Source organism: Leguminivora glycinivorella, chromosome Z (genome assembly GCF_023078275.1).
Source record: "Leguminivora glycinivorella isolate SPB_JAAS2020 chromosome Z, LegGlyc_1.1, whole genome shotgun sequence".
NCBI lineage: Eukaryota > Metazoa > Arthropoda > Insecta > Lepidoptera > Tortricidae > Leguminivora > Leguminivora glycinivorella.
The window spans coordinates 3,612,914-3,632,198 of record NC_062998.1 but is presented as its reverse complement, the minus strand read 5'-3'; the positions used below and the strand labels follow the sequence as shown (position 1 = coordinate 3,632,198).

Genomic DNA, 19,285 nt, shown 5'->3' with positions numbered 1-19,285 from the left:
TAAAGGTTAATTTATTGAATTGAAAAAACTGTTCCAAAATTATCATGCTATTTTTAGTTATTATTTTAGACTCGTTGTAGAAACCATTTACATTCTCGTATGAGCATAATTATTTTTAATTACTCTTCTGCAGCAAAAATTTCACTTTCATTAAGTTACTTTGAGGAGTCGAAACGCCCGTATTTTTTTTACATTCTTTTAACGTCACATCCCAGTTGAGAAACTTTAATGATGTTGAAATTAGTTCATATTACATATATTACAACACAAATTTCATAGAAACGATTTAAAAATGCTGATACTATATACCAATTCACAACTTTGTGACTGATGTCATAAACAAAGTTATAAAGTCAGTTACTTGAACCGGAAGGGTCTTCCAACTATCCACACGTCACTCACTCGCAGCGACAGTGAGAAAGACAGTGTAGTGAATTTTCTTTTCAGTGAATGTGGTCTTGTGGTTGTGAATACGCCGAGGAAAATGCAAATTCCAAATGAATACGTCTCTACTGCGGAAGATGTGGCAGATCAGGTGAGGACTAGCATTTTTTTGACTGTTTTAATATAATCGGTGCTAAGTCAGTTCGTACTTTGGATAGGTGCTGTCACGTCACCGAACTTTTTCTCTTGGCTTGCACCCTGTTGCTCGGTTTTATGAATGTAAATAATAAAAATAGTTCCGGCACGTTTTGCTGCGTGTGCCAAAAAGATATCTGCGAATTACACAGTCTTCCGTGTCCACATTACATTCGGGCTTACAGATGTTTGCCCCTTTTAACCTACTTATCTTCTTATTGGATTGACGTATAAACTGATAAATTACAATGTTAAATGTAATTGATGTCCTTCTGCAGCTTAGCCAAAGCATGATGTTTTAGACAGTTAAGCCTGTAGTCAAATAACATGTATTTTTTATGCTGAAAAACTTCTTTAAAAAGTTAGTCCTTTCGCGCGAAACTCGTTCAGGATGCAACATTTATAACTTTCACCATTACGTAAAAGCGAAATGTAGGTAGTTTGATATTCATGCATCAATATGCCATCTCTAGATTACCAATAACTTTGTCCCTTGACATTATTGCTTTGAAATGAACACTAAAATCAGCCACTACTTGTAGGCCAGTGAAATCTGAAACTCTTGTCTGTGTTTGTTTAGGATCCAATTTTTTTAACATCTGCACATATAATGCATGATTTCATAGCTTCAACCCTCTAGTTTCAACTTAAGCCTTAGTTGTATAAATTTAACTTTTAAGTAGTTTTCTTTAAAATTGTAACTAATTCAGTAACACAATGTAAATGGTTCCCCGCGACACAGGCACAGCCTAGTGCGGAGACCCCTGGAAATGCAGAAACCTAACTCTGTTAATAAACTTTCTTTCTTCCTTTCAATGAACCTATAATTTAAACTATTTATTAAAACAGAAAGCTTTAAGTTGGCTAAGTATGAAATAACACATTACACAATTAAAACACCAATCTATTATTAACAAATTTCACTAACTAACATTTATTAACTAACTTAACTAACATCAGTCAAAAATACCCCCCCCCCCCCCGCAATTTGGCTAGGAGATACACATATTGAGTTCAAGACACCCTACAACTTACTTAATGTCACTTTCTATTTCATTAGACTTCATTAGAGTAAGGCAGACAGAACCTATATTATATTAGTCCATTTAATTGAGTATACTGCCTCTATTAATATGTAAAATAAAAAGGGACAGCTGGTAACTACAGTTATCAAAAACAATTGAGCAGCTATGAACAATACAATTTCAATATCCATAACTTATGAAGACCATCTAAATACCACTTCCATCGTTCCTACTGTAAAGCTCCAATACTGTGCACTAGTAAAACTTCTTCATTGGCTGAGAATTATTTGGAATTATAACAATATTTTAACCAGACATGCAATGTTAGCCAACCGTTTAACCTAGTTAAACCATATTAAAAGTACAAAATTTAAGTTAAAAGTGGTTTATACTCTACATAAATTGGGCTAAAATTGAGGTACCACATGAGCAACTTTCTCTTTATGCTAATAACATTGGCAAATAGCTACACATAACAGTGCAGTGGACAGTAACTATACTGGGTAACTATAACTATACATTACAAGTACTGTCAGTCTAACAAGTTATGTACACATTTGCTATGTTTATAAATGAAAACCATAACAAGCTAGAGTTATAATGGCATGGTTTTCATTATATGTCAACATAACAACCTAGCATCTGATAAGCGTAAGTACATGGGCACAGATTAAATAGTACTACCATATGGAAAGGAGACAAGTGATTCTGTGATTCAAGCATGTAATGTGTTGTCCCTTTCATTTCTATGCCATACTAGCTTTAGCCCGTGGCTCCACTCGCGTTGAATTCGAAAATTGTGGAATGGTCCATACAAATTTCCTCCCCCTCCATTAGGGAGGTGGGGATTTAGAAAGAGACAAAAAATAGCCTATGTTACTTTCCATCCATTCAACTAACCCCACTTAAAAAAATCACATCAATACATTGCTCCGCAAAGATACAGGCACTTTCCTATTTATAATTATTGGCATGGATATCACTATCCCTTTCAATAGTTCAAATAATTATGTTTAGCCGATCCTCATATTTGATGAGTGCTTTATGCTTTGACAAGCATAATGGAGCCGAAATTGCTTGAAAGACCTAGTGTGCACCACTGATATAGATCTTGGTGCCCAATGATAACCTCATCATCCTCCTTGCGTTATCCCGGCATTTGCCGCGGCTCATGGGAGCCTGGGGTCCGTTTTGACAACTACTCCCAAGATTTGGCGGAGGCACTAGTTTTTACGAAAGCGACTGCCATTTGACCTTCCAACCCAAAGGGTAACTAGGCCTTATTGTAATTAGTCCGGTTTCCTCACGATGTTTTCCTTCACTGAAAAGTGACTGGCAAATATCTAATGACATTTTGCACATAAGTTTCGAAAAACTCATTGGTACGAGCGGTTGTTTGAACCTGCGACCTTCGGATTGAAAGTCGCACGCTCTTACCGCTAGGCTACCAGCGCTGCCCAATGATACCTAATGATTGTAAAAAGCTGTACCTTTCACAAGAATCACGCAAGTGATGCGTGAAAAGAGGGAAAACCAGCCATTCGTTGTTTTTGAGTTTTGCTGAACATACAGACATACTGATAGTAGGAGACTTTGTAAGATGTTAGTGAATTGCTACAGCAGATGGATACCATGTTTGCAAAGAATTTGTAAATTGAAAACAAATCTACAAACTATAAGTTTTCCCAACAATATTTTCCCATAAATAGGTATAAGGTACAGCGGGACAAATCTCGACTGGGGGGCAATTGTAACTAATCCATTATTACACTATGATGTTGAGTTCTACATGTATCCACTGAACATGCCTACTATATATAACCGGTGGACATTCTATTTAATAATGCAAACATTGTAAAACATGAAAAAAATGGAGTAGTTACATTTGCCCCCCAGTCGAGATTTGCCCCGCTGTATAGGTAATTCCACGGAGGTTGAAGTGAATGATAACACACACACCTAAATGAAGATTAGTACTGATTGCAAAAAAAATAATGAATGAAATGAGTGAGTGAATGTAAAAAAAACGATTAATATATTTTTGAAAAACATTATTATTTATTGATATACTTATCATTAATGGTATTAAAAGCAGTAAAACATAATGAACAAATCCTTTTATAAACCACCGTCACTTGGCATATCTTCATCTGATTCGTTAGGATTGATTATAAGGTTTTGGTTTTCGGTTAAATCATCTACAATACAATACAAATACTCTTTATTGCACACACGAAACAACATATCATAGGTTCTCTTTCCCTATATCTTTCTTCGTTTTCTTGGGTTTTTCTGAAAATACTGTGAAACGTTTCTTTATCAAGTTTCTTTAATTTTCTCATGACGCTATTAAATGTGAACTCAGTATTACTAGCTGGAAGTCGCGGTGGCACGAATAAAATTTTGCTACGGACAAACGATATTATTTTATTAATAGTTATTTGTTATACAAGGGGGCAAAGTTGTATTTTAACGCTAAGTGTGGAATTGAAAAACGAGTAAGTGAAAGGATTCTATAGTTGAACCACGAGCGAAGCGAGTGGTTCGAGAATAGAATCCTGAACTTGCGAGTTTTTTAAAACACGAGAAGTAAAATACATTTGCACCCGAGTGTAACACAAAACTTTTCCCCTCACTATAGCGAGGAAACTACAACGCAAAAAAATGCGTTTATCACTGCTTCCAGTAGTTCCACAGGTGGTAAATCATCTTTATTACTAGATTCACCTACTTTTATGAATTTTAAACCAGTTAATTTGACTTTATTCAAGGTCAAATTACTTTACCCACTAGTGGATAAAATGCGTTTTTACCCGCTGGTATTAAAGGACAAAACACGTGTTTCCGAGCTAGTGAGGGGAAAATTAAATTATCCGGTGAACTTTATAGCTCATATGAAATTTCACTTCTAAATAAGTATTCAGCTATCGATATATTTTATATCGGAAGGATGTCCCTATGTTACTTTGAAATTTGTGTAATTTTGAAAATCGCTAATGTCTACTCTCTCTATCTACACCATGTTTTTACGTAGAACAAACATTAAAAAAATACAGAAGAATTGAGAACCACTTTCCTTGAGATTTGGGGCGGCGGTTAAAATAGTAACGAAATGGGAAAAATACATTGGGACACTTTTTTCTTATATGTATTAGGATTGAAAGAGCTCGCGATTCCGAGTGGAAACCTCATAAAAAATTCCAAATCTAAAAAAAGTAGGGTGGACTTCTTAAAAAAAATGGCCCATATGTTTACTTTACCATTGCATTGGACTCAAACGGCTACACCTGCTACGCTGTACTTTTCGTAGCCCGTAGCAGCATTTCGTAGAGACAATCCGTAGCAATAAATAAATCAGGTTGAAGTATATTAAATATACTTCAACCTGATTTATTTATTTATCAATTATTGATGTTATTACTACTGCGACTTCTATGTCTGCTAATCAGTAATGAAAAAATAGGTAAACACCATTTTAACAGCTACGATGATAAAATAAGGCAATTTATTACATATTATCTTTGATTTCTACGATTTTTATTACAATCATAATCTGACAATTAATCAATCACATACGAGATAAGTATTTTATTTTCTGGTTTGAAAATTGTTCTATAGACGTAATTCTTAACAAAATAGTAAATAGAAACTTTTTGGTCTTTCTTACAATCCACTGTTGAATCTGCAGTCGGTACACGGTAAGAACACTAATTTCAAAATCTCGTTGTCATTACATGACAGTGTTATAGTGTGCGTGGCCTCAACTGAGTTGAAACTACCTATACCTTATGTATAAAATTACCTAAATATTTATGGGTGAACGAATGAGTATATTGAAGTGACCAGCACAGGCATAAATGTGTCGCTTAACTTCAAATTGGCTAAATCCATTCTGCTATAAGGTTGATTATGTTTCAGATCATATTATATTTTTTATATATTCAAACTTAAAGCAGAATTGATTTACCCAGGTTTGTAGTTAAGCGATCACCTAGAGTTTGAAATTCTTAGTGTTTACATTATTGATATTTTTCACCACCTAATATCTAATGGGGATGAATTTTTTTTGTAGCAAAATCGTAATAAAAAACATACGGTACCTTCGTAAAATTGAGTAGATTATATTCGGGGCTATTCAGACTTTATATTTAGTCCCGAGTCTAATATAGATCACATTGTGTACAGTCAATATTTATATATATTTCGGCTATATTTCCGAGCTCATATAACCCGGCAACCTTCAAATCAAGAGTGAACAGGCATCTTCTGGGCGAGCTCACTCCATCGTAGGCCACGTCTTTGCCTGTGGCTAGTCTGTGGCCAAGAGTAAGCCCAAGTTTGAATGCTGAAAAATGTACAGTGCTACAAGTTGGTAACCGCAATCCACATCTTGCTTACACCCTGGAAGGAACGAAACTTACACCAGTTAAAGTGCAAACAGACTTGGGAGTCAAAATTACTGAAAACCTCAAGTGGGAAGAACATCTAACAAGTATCACCAAAAGAGCTAAATCTTTAATATACCTCGCTAGAAAAGCCTTTGGGATACTAACGCCTGAACTCATGCTTAAGATATACAAGACATATGTTAGACCCATCTTAGAGTACGCTTTCCAAGTCTGGAACCCTTATTTCGCCAAAGATGTTGAGATGCTTGAGAAAGTGCAACGTAGTTTCACAAAAATACCCAAACAACTAAAAAAAATGTCTTACGAAGAACGACTTAAAGTGCTGAAGCTTACAACGCTAAAAGGACGCCGAGAGCGTGGAGACCTCATTGAAACGTTCAAGATTTTAACGGGGCACTATGACATAGACCAGTTTCAAGACCTGTACAAGCGCAATAATAACACCCGTCTGCGAGGCCACCAGTACAAACTAATATCTGAACTGTCTAAAAACAACCCTCGCAAACATTTTCTCAGCAACAGAGTGGTCAAAACATGGAACAAACTACCAGAGGACGTGATCTCAGCACTGAATGTTAACCAGTTTAAGAACCGACTAGATAACTACTTAACAAATTTAAAGAACACATCTTAAGAAAGAATTGTTGATACAGGCAACTATCAGTTGTTATAAATAATAATAATTTATAATAATAATAAAAAAGTCAAGGTATTAAATATAGATGCGGACAAAGTGCCTTAAATATGTATCCACATCTTAACATATCAGCAATAAAGTCGTGTATACATACCGGGTGTCCCTAAAACCAACGTCAAAATAAAAGGGGTGATAGGACATCTTATTAGCTATCATTAAGCGAATTTGACCTTAATGAAAATGTCTTGGTTTTTGAGATATTGCCACTTTTTTACTTTTTCTCTTTACGTTTTTTTAAACGGCCGGTTGTATCGCCCAGTCTTTATAAAGGGTTAATACAGGATATATGACATAACCGCGTAATGGAATCACAAACGGCGTCTAGGTAATTGACTCGGCCAAAGGTCAAGGGTACTCAACCGATTGTAGAGTAAATGGCTCAGATGTGTTCATTTCGATCTTTCGCAATCAGACATATCGGAGCGGCTGAGACGTTCACAAATATCTAAACACGCGCCCTAATGCCGTGACAACGGGGGCTCATGGCGTATTCATATATTTGTGAGTATCTCGGCTGCTTCGATATATCTGGTGGTGACTGTATGTAATATTGCACGACATAAACCCTTTGAATGATAAGAAAACAGGTTGACTATGCACTATACTGTTCGTTTTAAAGTTCTCCTCTCAATCCCAATCCCTCTAGGAAACAGCTCTCCTCTCAATGAGGTCTAGTTTTTCAGTAGCTTCAGAATAATCTATCTATCTACGTATCTATTAAACTTTTCCTCATACATAGCATCTACACGAACACATTCGTACATATTTAAGGTCGTCAGTGTCATTACAATAATTATTAAGCATTGTTGTTTTTATTTCGAATTAACCCAGTTAGTGCTGGTTCATGCTTTATCGGCGTATTTTTTGCCGCCGCCGCCGGTATAAAAACCGTACACTCGGACTTCGGGACAAAAAACCATAATCTAGTTGGTAGTAGTCATTGGTTGGTTTTTTATACTGACCCGATAGAAAGTGAAGATAGTACCGTATATGAAGAGTAATATTATAAAAATAGACCATTCATGCTTCTTTGCCGTTTTTCTGCGAGGCCAGTAGGCGATTGTGCTACAAATCAAATTTAGTCTAGACTTTAGAAATTGCGTATTTGGCACCAGTCAATGATTGGGTCACCCATATCACACTTTATCGTATAACCTTGATTATAATATAAAACTGGTAACATTTAAATATTTATTTCTTTATTACCTAAAGATAAGATAAATATCGCGTATCATGCTTGTGTGACAGTATTTTTTTATCGGTATTACTTAATTGTCATTACACGTGTAATTTCTTGTGTCGTTTGTTAATAGTCATGATGTTGCCTCAAGTTTCCTAATGGCTTGTCAAGGTCATTATTAGGTACACAATGCTATGTTGACACATGCTGAAATTTACCATTTTATTGGTTGATTGCATTTTTTACATGGCGTAAGACTGTATTTCAAGCACATTTCAAGGCTTTTTTCGAATTTAATATTGTATACTTTTTTGGGTTTATAAACTTTATAAATTCAGGTCTAAGTAAATTTATAATGCTATTAGCACGCCATACTAAACACCAAAGTAAGCAATAATGTAGCTTATTTACAGAAATTAAATTTCATGTTTCAAACACGTTATCTTAATCATACAAGAGCGATCTATCATCGGAAGTAAACGCAGGTCACGCAGGTCGTACCTTTAGAGCGAAACCGACCTAAAGCTAAGCCAAACCGTTATTGAGTTGGGTCAGTTTCGTTCTAAAGTGTTCTGGTTCTTCATGTATTTTAGCAGTTAGTCTAAGTTACATTGTTCTAGGTAGGTATGACAAAATTGTAAAAAGAGGGCGAACATTTATTTACTAACATGAAACATAGTTTGTTGTACTTTCGTGAATATTTTAACATTTTTAACCGTTGTTTGTGATTATATTCCTGTAAGGTAAACGTACCAGTGCTCGACACGCTAATGCCCAATAACCAATACTACTCGATGAGACCCTTCTGTCATATTTACTGATACTTAACATTGAAAGTGGCATCTATTGGGACACTGACGAGTACTGACTTTATCTTAATATGATTATGACTTACACAATACCTACATTATTTCTAAGTACACAATTGAAGTCGATTCACAAGAGTTGGCACGAAGGGAACTAATGAGTGAATGAAAAATATCTATGTGTCTGACAGATTCTCCAATAAATTAGTGTCTCTTGAGCTCTTGACAGTTACGACTGCATACGACTGCAGGTGTCACTCACACAATAAAAGTGTCAGCTTTCATGAGTCAACAGCAGCCGATACTATATAGTTTTTTTTTGTTGTCCAGGTGATACGCAAAGGCAAAAATATCCTGCCCACAGTGGCACGGCTGTGCCTCATCAGCACGTTCCTGGAGGACGGGCTCCGCATGTGGTTCCAGTGGTCGGAGCAGCGAGACTACATGGACATGTCGTGGGGCTGCGGCAAGTTCCTCGCCACCATGTTTGTGGTGAGTCTCAGTTGTAGTAGTATCGGAGACAAACGACGACTTACCAGCCCTTCTAGCACAACTTGCCTTGTCGCGCGCGAGTCCATACTTGAAGTCGAGTCCAGCTTGATGTATGGACTCGCGCGCGACAAGGCAAGTTGTGCTAAAGGGTCAGTAAGAACCTTCTTGCATTGCGACAAAGGTCACGAAGACGCGATGCGCACGATAGAGGCTATAGAACTAGTTCTTCCTAGTTCTGCATAGTTCAAACTAGAGTCAAAATGAGCTGGTTGTGAATTTGATGGGTCAAACAACAAATAATTTTGACGTCTGAAATAACTTTGGTGTAGCTTATTGGGACTCGTTTCAAAATCGTTGCCAACAATGGCAACTTAGTTCTGGCTGTCTGTAACAATTTGAAAACGTAAATTTTTTCAAAGATTTACTCCTTATTCATAAACGTACTCAAAGTTATCAAGCCGATAAAGTTCGTTTGTCCCTTTCCGACGTATTGGTGTGATAGAAACGAACTTTATCGCCCTGATAACTTTATAGTACTTTATGAATAAGGGGATAAGTCTTTAGCCTATGTTCACGATGTTGGTATACGTAAAAGTAGTTAGAAAAATAATTGAAGACGCTATTAGCTAAAACTTGCATTGAATTTGTGTTTGGATAAGCACTTTTTAAAGTAATAATACAAATGGAAGTCGTGACATTAATTACAGATAGGAATCATTAATTCACTATTTTCACCAAGATTCTGCAGCGAGGAAATACACTGAATAATACGGTCAGCATTAATTAAGTAATAACGATCCGTACCACAACTGCACCACAATTACCAAAGAACTAACCCAAATGACATAAAAACAATGACCGTCACAAATACAAACAATAGGTACTTACTTAATTATTCAATAATTCCAATTATAAAATAAAATAAGAATAAATACGATCAGGTTTCAATTAACCATCATACATTTTTACGGTATTATTGTTCATTTAAGCGGAATCGTATTTAATTTTATTTTCACGAAAACCAAAAAATAATAGGTTTAGAGATGTAAAGGACCTTTGGGCCCTTTGATCAATAATTGATTTATGCGGGCGTCTTTTTGTAATTTAATTTGAATAGATTTAATACGTTCCAGACTTCCAGTAGATTAAATAAATGATCGCCTAACAATAGCTATATAATTTATATCCATTCCCCAAGTTGTTCACGAGATCATTAATGAATTGGTTAGGCAAACATAATAGAAATACACGTCTCATTTCATTGAAATCGTACTCAAAAACCACCGACAATTTAGAAAAATAATAGTTATTTTTTAACAATAAGCTTGTTGACGGTGAATACGTGCCCACGCCGCCGATTTTTTTCCCAAATCGCCGCTGCCGTTTATTTTTATGCGGCATATCTGCATTCGGCATCAAAGGGTTCAGTTGCTTTGTGGAAATATTATCACAAGGTGTAAATGAGTGTATTTTTGTTACAGATTGTAAATCTGCTCGGTCAGATCGGTGGCTGCGTGATGGTTCTCGGGAGGCTGAAGGTGGACATCGCTTGCGGTGTGCTCTTCTTCATTGTAGTACTTCAGGTAGGTGTGCCTTTTTAAGCTATTACTGCCCAGATTCGCTGTGGCGATGATGTTAAAGATTGTGTGATCATAATCAAATAACTGGCGGAGCTTCGCACAGGATCGAGACAACCGCCGTACACTTGTGTCGGAAGCCAATACTCATTTTCGGTCTCTGCGCCATTGGGTAGCAGTAGCAGTATACAATTTACTAAGATTCATATATAAAACTAGCTTTTACCCGCGGCTTCGCCCGCGTAATAAAAGTATTCTTATTGAAACGTTTACAAAAAATAAGATTTTCATTTGGATCCGTAGGTTTCTTTGTAGGTACATCTGTCCGCGATTATTTCGATTAAGGTAAAGCGGGGCAATTCTCGACTGGTAGTTGTAACTGATCTATTTGCTGTACGGTCAGCCATGAAAGTGGTTTCCCACTTTTCGACTCTATTGATCAAAAAGTGGTAAACCACTTTTTTGGCTGACTGTACCTTACACATATTACTATTGTTTTAAAAGAAATTCTTGCAATGATTGTAGAATTGTTACACAGCGACCATAGCGTAGGTAGTAGGTACGAATATGTATGTATTTTACCTATATAAATATTTATACTGGGGAAACTTCATACAACCCACATAGCCAGTATCTCGACGCTATGGTCGGTAGGGTAAAAAGTACTTCCTTGCATTATCGCTTACAATTTTTTCCATTTTGCTTATACTTATTGCAAACGTAAACATATAAAAGGCAAGCAAACAACGATCTTCTTACAGCACATTGAATGTAATAGTTATTACAGATGCAGGATACTCGCCGATGCATACTTACTAATCCCTTCCCACTGAGCCGCCTGCATTTTACACTGCCTAGATATCGATTGCCGACCGATTATTCCGACCCCAATCCCTATTCTTATCCCCGTCCCTATCTCTATCCTTGTCCCCGTCCCCGTCCCGTCCCTGCCCCTGTCCCTCCCCTATCCCTATCCCCGTCCCCTATCCCTATCCCTATCCGCATCCCTATCCCTATCCCTATCCCTATCCCTACCCCTACCCCTTCCCTACCCCTACCCCTACCCCCTACCCCCTACCCCTACCCCTATCCCTTCCCTATCCCTAACCCTATCCCGTTCCTGTCCCTGACCCTGTCCCTGTCCCTGTCCCTGTCCTTGCCCCTGTCAAATTATCATGCTAGGAGGTGAACTTTGAAAAATCCTTTCTTAGTGCTCCTCTAAGGAACTTCCGTGTCAATTTGAAATCTCTTGAACCAGAAGTAAAGATAAAAACTAAACCTATACTTATGGCTATTTTGGATATTTTAACCCCATTGCACAACAACAGGGGAGAAAATTTCTTTTCCACCTCGTTCGATTTTAAATATTTATCGTGATCAGCGACCCGATAAACCATAAAAACGATACCCATATTGTGTTTTTGACTTTACCCCCTTGCACCCCTTTAGGGGTCAAATTTTCAAAAAACCTGAAACATGTCTATAGGAATCCTCCTGTGAAGTTTCGAATAAAATAGTCAAACTAAACTTGTTTCCCGATACAAACTTTGAACCCCCATTTCACCCTTTTAAGAGGAGAATTTTGAAAAATCCTTTCTTAGTGCTCCTCTACGCCATATAAGGAACCTATGTGCCAAATTTGAAATCTCTAGGACCAGCGGTTTCGGCTGTGTGTTGATATGTCAGTTAGTCAGTCAGTCAGTTTCTTCTTTTATATATTTTTTGATATTTAAACCCCATTGCACTACAACAGGGGAGAAGATATTTCACTTCCGCCTCGTTAGATTTTAAAAGCGTTGTATTTATCGTGATCAGCGACCCGATTAATCATAAAAACGATACCCATATTGTTTTTTTTACTTTATCACCCCCTTTTCACCCTTTTAGGGATTAAACTTTCAATAATCCTAAAACATGTATTTAGTCTGTCTTTGGGAATCTTCCTGTGAAGTTTCGAATAAAATAATCAAACTAATCTTGTTTCCACATACAAAATTTGAACCCCCATTTCACCCCCTTAGGAGAGGAATTTTGAAAAATCCTTTCTTAATGCTCCTCTACACTATATGAGGAACATATGTGCCAAATTTGAAATCTCTAGGACCAGCAGTTTCGGCTGTGCGTTGATATGTCAGTCAGTCAGTCAGTCAGTTTTTTCTTTTATATATTTTTTTGATATTTAAACCCCATTGCACCACAACAGGGGAGAAGGTATTTCACTTCCGCCTCGTTAGATTTTAAAAACGTTGTATTTATCGTGATCAGCGACCCAATAAACCCTAAAAATGATACCCATATTAGTTTTTTGACTTTATCACCACCTTTTCACCCTTTTAGGGGTTAAATTTTCAAAAAACCTGAAACACGTCTTTAGTCATATGTTTTTAGGATCCCTCTTGTGAAGTTTCGAATAAACCAGTGAAACTAACATTGTTTCCCCATACAAACTTTGAACCCCCATTTAACCCCCTTAGGAGGCGAATTTTGAAAAATCCTTTCTTAGTGCTCCTCTACACTATATAAGGAACCTACGTGCCAAATTTGACATCTCTAGGACCAGCGGTTTCGGCTGTGCGTTGATATGTCAGTCAGTCAGTCAATATCTTCTTTTATATATTTTTTTGATATTTAAACCCCATTGCACCACAACAGGGGAGAAGGTATTTCACTTCCGCCTCGTTAGATTTTAAAAACGTTGTATTTATCGTGATCAGCGACCCGATAAACCATAAAAACGATACCCATATTGATTTTTTGACTTTATCACCCCCATTTTCACCCTTTTAGGGGTTAAATTTTCAAAAAACCTGAAACACGTATTCAGTCATATGTCTTAAGGAATCTTCCTGTGAAGTTTCGAATAAAATAGTCAAACTAATCTTGTTTCCCCATACAAACTTTGAACCCCCATTTGACCCCCTTAGGAGGTGAATTTTGGAAAATCCTTTCTTAGTGCTCCTCTACACTATATAAGGAACCTACGTGCCAAATTTGAGATCTCTAGGACCAGCGGTTTCGGCTGTGCGTTGATATGTCAGTCAGTCAGTCAGCTTCTTCTTTTATATATTTAGATGTAAAGGCGTGTTTCGTAAATGTTTAAATAGTCAGGTTTACACTGTCATTTTTTGATAGTTTGTATTGGTGTAATGTGGTCCATTTAGAGGAATCTACAAAACTGTCAAATTATATCGGACCGAAAACGTTATCATATATTGGAATGGTAAGGTATTGATATCTAATAAAAAAATACACGTTACGTCATACGAGAGGTTAATAAAACTTACCATCGAGCCTGTTGTTTATAAATTTATACTTATTCAGAACTGCATACGACCATCACCAACGTTCTTATAAATATTTAATGACTAATGACACTAAGTATAAATTTCCATATGGATAATATTAACAGATTGATAATGAGGCATTCTCAAGATTCTTTTTTCAAAGGAAGCACTTTAATTAGAAATAAAATTATAATATAATTAGTATTCTAACACTAAGCATTCGTAATTAGGTACAATATAATAAATAACTGTATTTATATTTATTTCACAAAACAACTAGTACATGTAACGGAAATTTATTGCTTAGATTATCTCGAGTCAGATTTATGAGTACTCTGTATGTTGCTCTCATATAATGCCATATAATTGTAATTGTATTGTACACTACGTTTATAGTCTAATTAGTATATCAAACCGTTTTCGTCATATGGAAAAAGTCGGCAAATAATAAAATGGCGGGAATGTTTATCGTCCTATAGAACATTATATTATAATTCGCTCATTTTTCTAATGACCAACTTTTTCTACCGGCTATATCTAAAATTGCAACCTTCCTTCCAGACTTTAGCGTACAGCATACTATGGGACATGCAATTCCTGCTCCGCAACCTCGCGCTCATCGGAGCCCTGTTGCTAGTGGTCGCGGAGGCCCGAGCGGAAGGCCGGAGCCTGTTCGCCGGCGTGCCATCCCTGGGCGAGAACAAGCCCAAGACGTACCTCCAGCTCGCTGGCAGGGTCCTGTTGGCTTTCATGTTCATCACGCTGCTGCGATTCGAAGTGTCATTCCTTCAGGTGAGTGCAATTTCAAAACATTTATTCAGCAAGTAGGCCACAGGGGCACTTTAACAGCTATTTATCTTACAGCCTTTTAGAAATGGTCGCTGAAAGTCGACCCTCATTTGTGTTTTATTGAAACACGAAAGTAGCCATGTAATGTCAATATTTAATCTAGACTTGTGATCTCTTATGTTCTGGTTCTTTATCTTAAATCGATGCAGGTAGATTCAATAATGGAATAATTTTACATCATTAAGTCTCATTAAGTTGGCCAACCCACGTATTTAGCAATTATTCATTCTGACGTTGGACGAGTGACGTCAGCCGCGTCTTGATGACGTAGTTAGCTAAATAGCGTTCAAATTTGTTTCAACATTGCCGGTTTAATTCGTCCCGCTTTTGATAATTCTAATTTATTCATAGCATGGGTTGCGTTTGATGAAATCATTTTATTTTAAGATTGCGAGTGTTACAATCAAATTTTTACGTTAGTATTTTTAGGCTCTACGTAAGTTGCCTGTTTTGAATTGTCAGAATGTATTAAATTTATAAGAAAGTTAAAGTCGAATTGGGCGTTCGGTTATACGATTTTCTCTTGTGTTATTGTTATATAAAATACTAGCTTTTGCCCGCGGCTTCGCTCGCGTTAGAAAGAGACAAAAAGTAGCCTAAATCACTCTCCATCCCTTCAACTATCTCCACTTAAAAAATCACGTCAATTCGTCGTTCCGTTTTACCGTGAAAGACGGACAAACAAACAGACACACACACTTTCCCATTTATAATATTAGTATGGATACTTAACTAACCTAACTTTATAATATAACACATATTTTAATTTCAAAATGTCGCGCTTTGATATGAGCTGTTCACTGATATATTTATTTTTAATTTTGAAAAGGATTAACGTGATAAAACGCTTTCATTGCTTCGATGCATAATCTAAAGCCGTCCATCGATATTTATAAACAAAGAGTTAATGATAATTTGGCCTCTTCCAGATCGTGCAAGACCTCCTAGGCAGCATCCTCATGGTGCTCGTGACGATCGGGTACCGCACCAAGCTCTCCGCGCTGATGCTGGTGCTCGTGCTGAGCGTGCTCAACCTGTACCACAACGCGTGGTGGGCCGTGCCCAACTTCAAGCCGCTTAGGGACTTCCTCAAATACGACTTCTTCCAGGTAGGGCCATTATACAATTCAGTGCTAATTGTTGTTATTGGACGCCAAAAGGGTACCGTACCAAGAACTCTGCGCTGTTGATTCTCGCCGTACTCAAACCTGTACCACAACGTGCGGTGAGCCCGGAGCCGTGCCGATATACATAGGGACATTAGGGACTTCGTTAAATACGACATCATCCAGGCAAAGCCAGGAATATAGCCATTTCCATAAAGTTGCAGTTAGTCTCTCATTTTAGAACAACTTGACGAAATTACATTTCGTATGTTAGTTTCCAGTATATGCCGGATAACTATGTAATAAATTTTTATTGCATAAAAGTGTAATATAAAGAAAATGGAACAATGTAGATGTTTTGTAGCAGTATGTAACTTCCACTCTTTTTTGTGGTTGCTTGTATCAGTATTTTTTTTATTTTCTCCACAGACACTATCCGTGATCGGCGGTCTGCTCATGATTGTGTACCTGGGCCCGGGCGGCGTCAGCATGGACGAGCACAAGAAGAAGTGGTAGGCACTGTGACGGACGATACGGTGCGATATGTTGACAGAGGAGCGTCGCGGCCGCCTGCATGTGTACATACAAGTTTATAAAATAGGAGCGACTCTACAACTCTAGTGTGTTTGTGTACAGGGACCGGTATTTAACCTGTATCCTAAATGGTATGTCTGTGTTAGTAATTTTTAAACCCTTTTGAAAAACCTTTTTGGGTTACCCTTTTCTTTTTACCAAGGGATATCGGTATATTTACCGGCTATCGTAATGTTTATTTATAGGTCCCTTTTGAAATGTTTTATGTGTGAACGCCGACGCCGTCTAAAAGATGGCTACGGCGCCCAAGTCAGTTCAAGCATCACCTTGTTCAGAACTGTTTCAAGTAACAGAATAGCTAGTATAACGCAAGACTGCATCGTAAAGGAATTGTTGGGAATAATATAAGCTGTAATATTATACGAGTTTTAATCTTAGACATATTCAATTGTACTGGCCATCATGCGGCCGCGGCCGCTCCCTAAGTTTTGTGACTAGCCCGCGCATGCGGGGCTCCATAATCGACTGTAATATTAAGAATAAGATTCTATTTTCAATTGCCGACGCGCGGGTAATTATTATTAGTTGATGAGGCGACAATAATAATGTGGGCACAGTTTAGTTGACGATGACCACAGTTTCCAAGCACTCCCCATTATTACTGGGTCTCAACTTTATTGTTAAACAGCCATGTCATTTTGTCTTCTTACGTAGAGGCGAAGCCTTCTTATTTTTTGTTTTGATCAGTATTTCATAGTTTCGTGGTGGTGTGTGCGAATGTCTCATTTTTTGCGAATAATATCTTACACATAAACAGCTAAGCGAATTGCCGGTTACTGTCTTGGTCGGTCAATATTGATATAGCTTTTACCAGCAATAGATATTTCTCTTTGTCGCTCAAATTGAATCTTACGCTTTGCTCATTCCAAATTATTTTAGTTTTATGTTAATGTAACTCAAGTCTGTTTTGAAAAGATATTCCCGAGAAATTTCAAATTATATAATACTGTAAGTGTGTTGTCGTACTCTACGAGAGTGATATCCCAGAATATCATTAGACTACTTCTCGAGGTTCTTTGAAACAGACACAATAAGCGCGTTTAACTTTGTGCTTAATAGCTGCATACAATCTAATAGGTAGGTGATAAAGTAGTATAACCTTAAATGTGATTCGCACATATAACCACGCTCCATATACTTTGATTTTTAACTGATTTTTTTCCATAAACGAGTGATATTTTGAAATCGGATTGTTTATATATAAGCGTAATGACTGAGGGATCCCTTTACGTAGGTAACGATAAGACTCGCCATTTTTGAATATTTGTATTTGACGCGCCGCAGTAGCGTGCTATTTTGAATACTTACTGTAGTGAACACGAATTTCCAAATGGCGCCGTCGGCGTGAGTCGGCGTGCACGTGTAAAAGTCGGCGCGCCCGTCTGAGAGTCGGCGCGTCGGCGTGTATAAACTGTCGAGCCTTATCTAGCAATATGTTTCATTCCGTGTACCCTGTTGTGATGTCGTTGTAAATATATATTTTGTACTTATCGTGTGGACCCTTAACAATTGTTTAAATTTAAGGTTGTAAGAGCTAGATAGTCTGCTTATTTTGTAAAGATTGTATTTGAAACGTTACAATTACTCGTATTGTTTAGTAACCTTCCTTGGCGTTCAAAATAAGCAAAATTGATAGATGTAATCTTTATGAAATAAGCAGTTTTAATGTAAATGGGTATAATTCCATTAGCCATAAGTTAACCGGGCTGGCATCACACGACGTTACATTTTAAATGCAAGATATATGATTTAAAACAAAAAATATATTTTCAATTTAAAAACTATAATTATTATATTTATTTTTATATTTTTTTTATTATTTTGATTTAATCTTCAAGATCCATTTGGAATCCTCGACTTGTTCTGAATAAAAATTACATTAATTATTGCTTTTTTATTTTACCTTCGTGCCACCCTTGCTTCATACATTTTACTTACTAGATAAAGCTATAAGATAACATACTCGTAATATTGTAATGAAAATCTGACTTCCAACATTTACATGAGTTTTAATATTTAAAAATTTGCATAAATTCTAACAGACACATTCATAATATTGTTAGCGCATACATCAAAATAACTGGATGTATAAAAAAACATGATTTGAACGCATATTAGCGCCCGTTCAGTGACTATATCCAGAATGGGGGCTAAACAGTGAAATAAAATAATAAACATTTGATAGAATTTGCTTACTTGTAATCTAGTCTTTAAGAGAGTATATAAATTATTAATACATAGATATACATGGTAATGTCTAGAGATTCACAACCAAATAATAACATAATTTACTAGTCACAACATTGTTTGTGCGTTTACTGTCATTGTTAATTAATCAACCTATCGAAAACATTAATTTTTAACAATTATTTAAAGGTATTTTCTTATTTGAAACTTTGAATCATAACTTATTATGGTAAATTGGTCTGCAGACTAATTTAGCTGATCCTATTTTATCATTTATCAGAGCAATAACAACAGTTCCTATAAAGAAGCAGCAGAAATTACAAAAAAAAAACATTAGACAGATTTAGGATAAAACTTTCAAATGTACAGTCAACCAATCTGAATCCTAGGCCACCGTAGAACCCTTTCACAGTAAAAGTAAACTGACTTCTATATCAAATAAAGCACGGTGTCAATACGACAGGGTTATTTGACACATTCTTAGGTTATGGCTCTATTTT

At 36.7% G+C, this 19,285-nt stretch overlaps 1 protein-coding gene across 1 annotated transcript; it reads left to right on the top strand.

The window, feature by feature from the left end:
• Positions 1 to 382: 382 nt before the first annotated feature.
• Positions 383 to 18,482, top strand: LOC125240613 (surfeit locus protein 4 homolog). Its single transcript, XM_048148572.1, has 6 exons — positions 383 to 535; positions 9,027 to 9,188; positions 10,670 to 10,771; positions 14,611 to 14,841; positions 15,828 to 16,007; positions 16,434 to 18,482. Exons 1-6 carry the CDS (start codon positions 485 to 487, stop codon positions 16,518 to 16,520), a joined length of 813 nt encoding a protein of 270 aa, XP_048004529.1. The 5' UTR covers positions 383 to 484; the 3' UTR covers positions 16,521 to 18,482.
• The last annotated feature ends 803 nt before the right edge of the window (positions 18,483 to 19,285 follow it).

Excerpts from the sequence above, each read along its gene's own strand:
- LOC125240613 (XM_048148572.1), top strand. The coding sequence starts at position 485 with ATGCAAATTCCAAATGAATACGTCTCTACTGCGGAAGATGTGGCAGAT. Across the intron at positions 536-9,026 it reads CGGAAGATGTGGCAGATCAG|GTGATACGCAAAGGCAAAAA; the intron begins GTGAGGACTAGC and ends TTTGTTGTCCAG. Across the intron at positions 10,772-14,610 it reads TCTTCATTGTAGTACTTCAG|ACTTTAGCGTACAGCATACT; the intron begins GTAGGTGTGCCT and ends CCTTCCTTCCAG.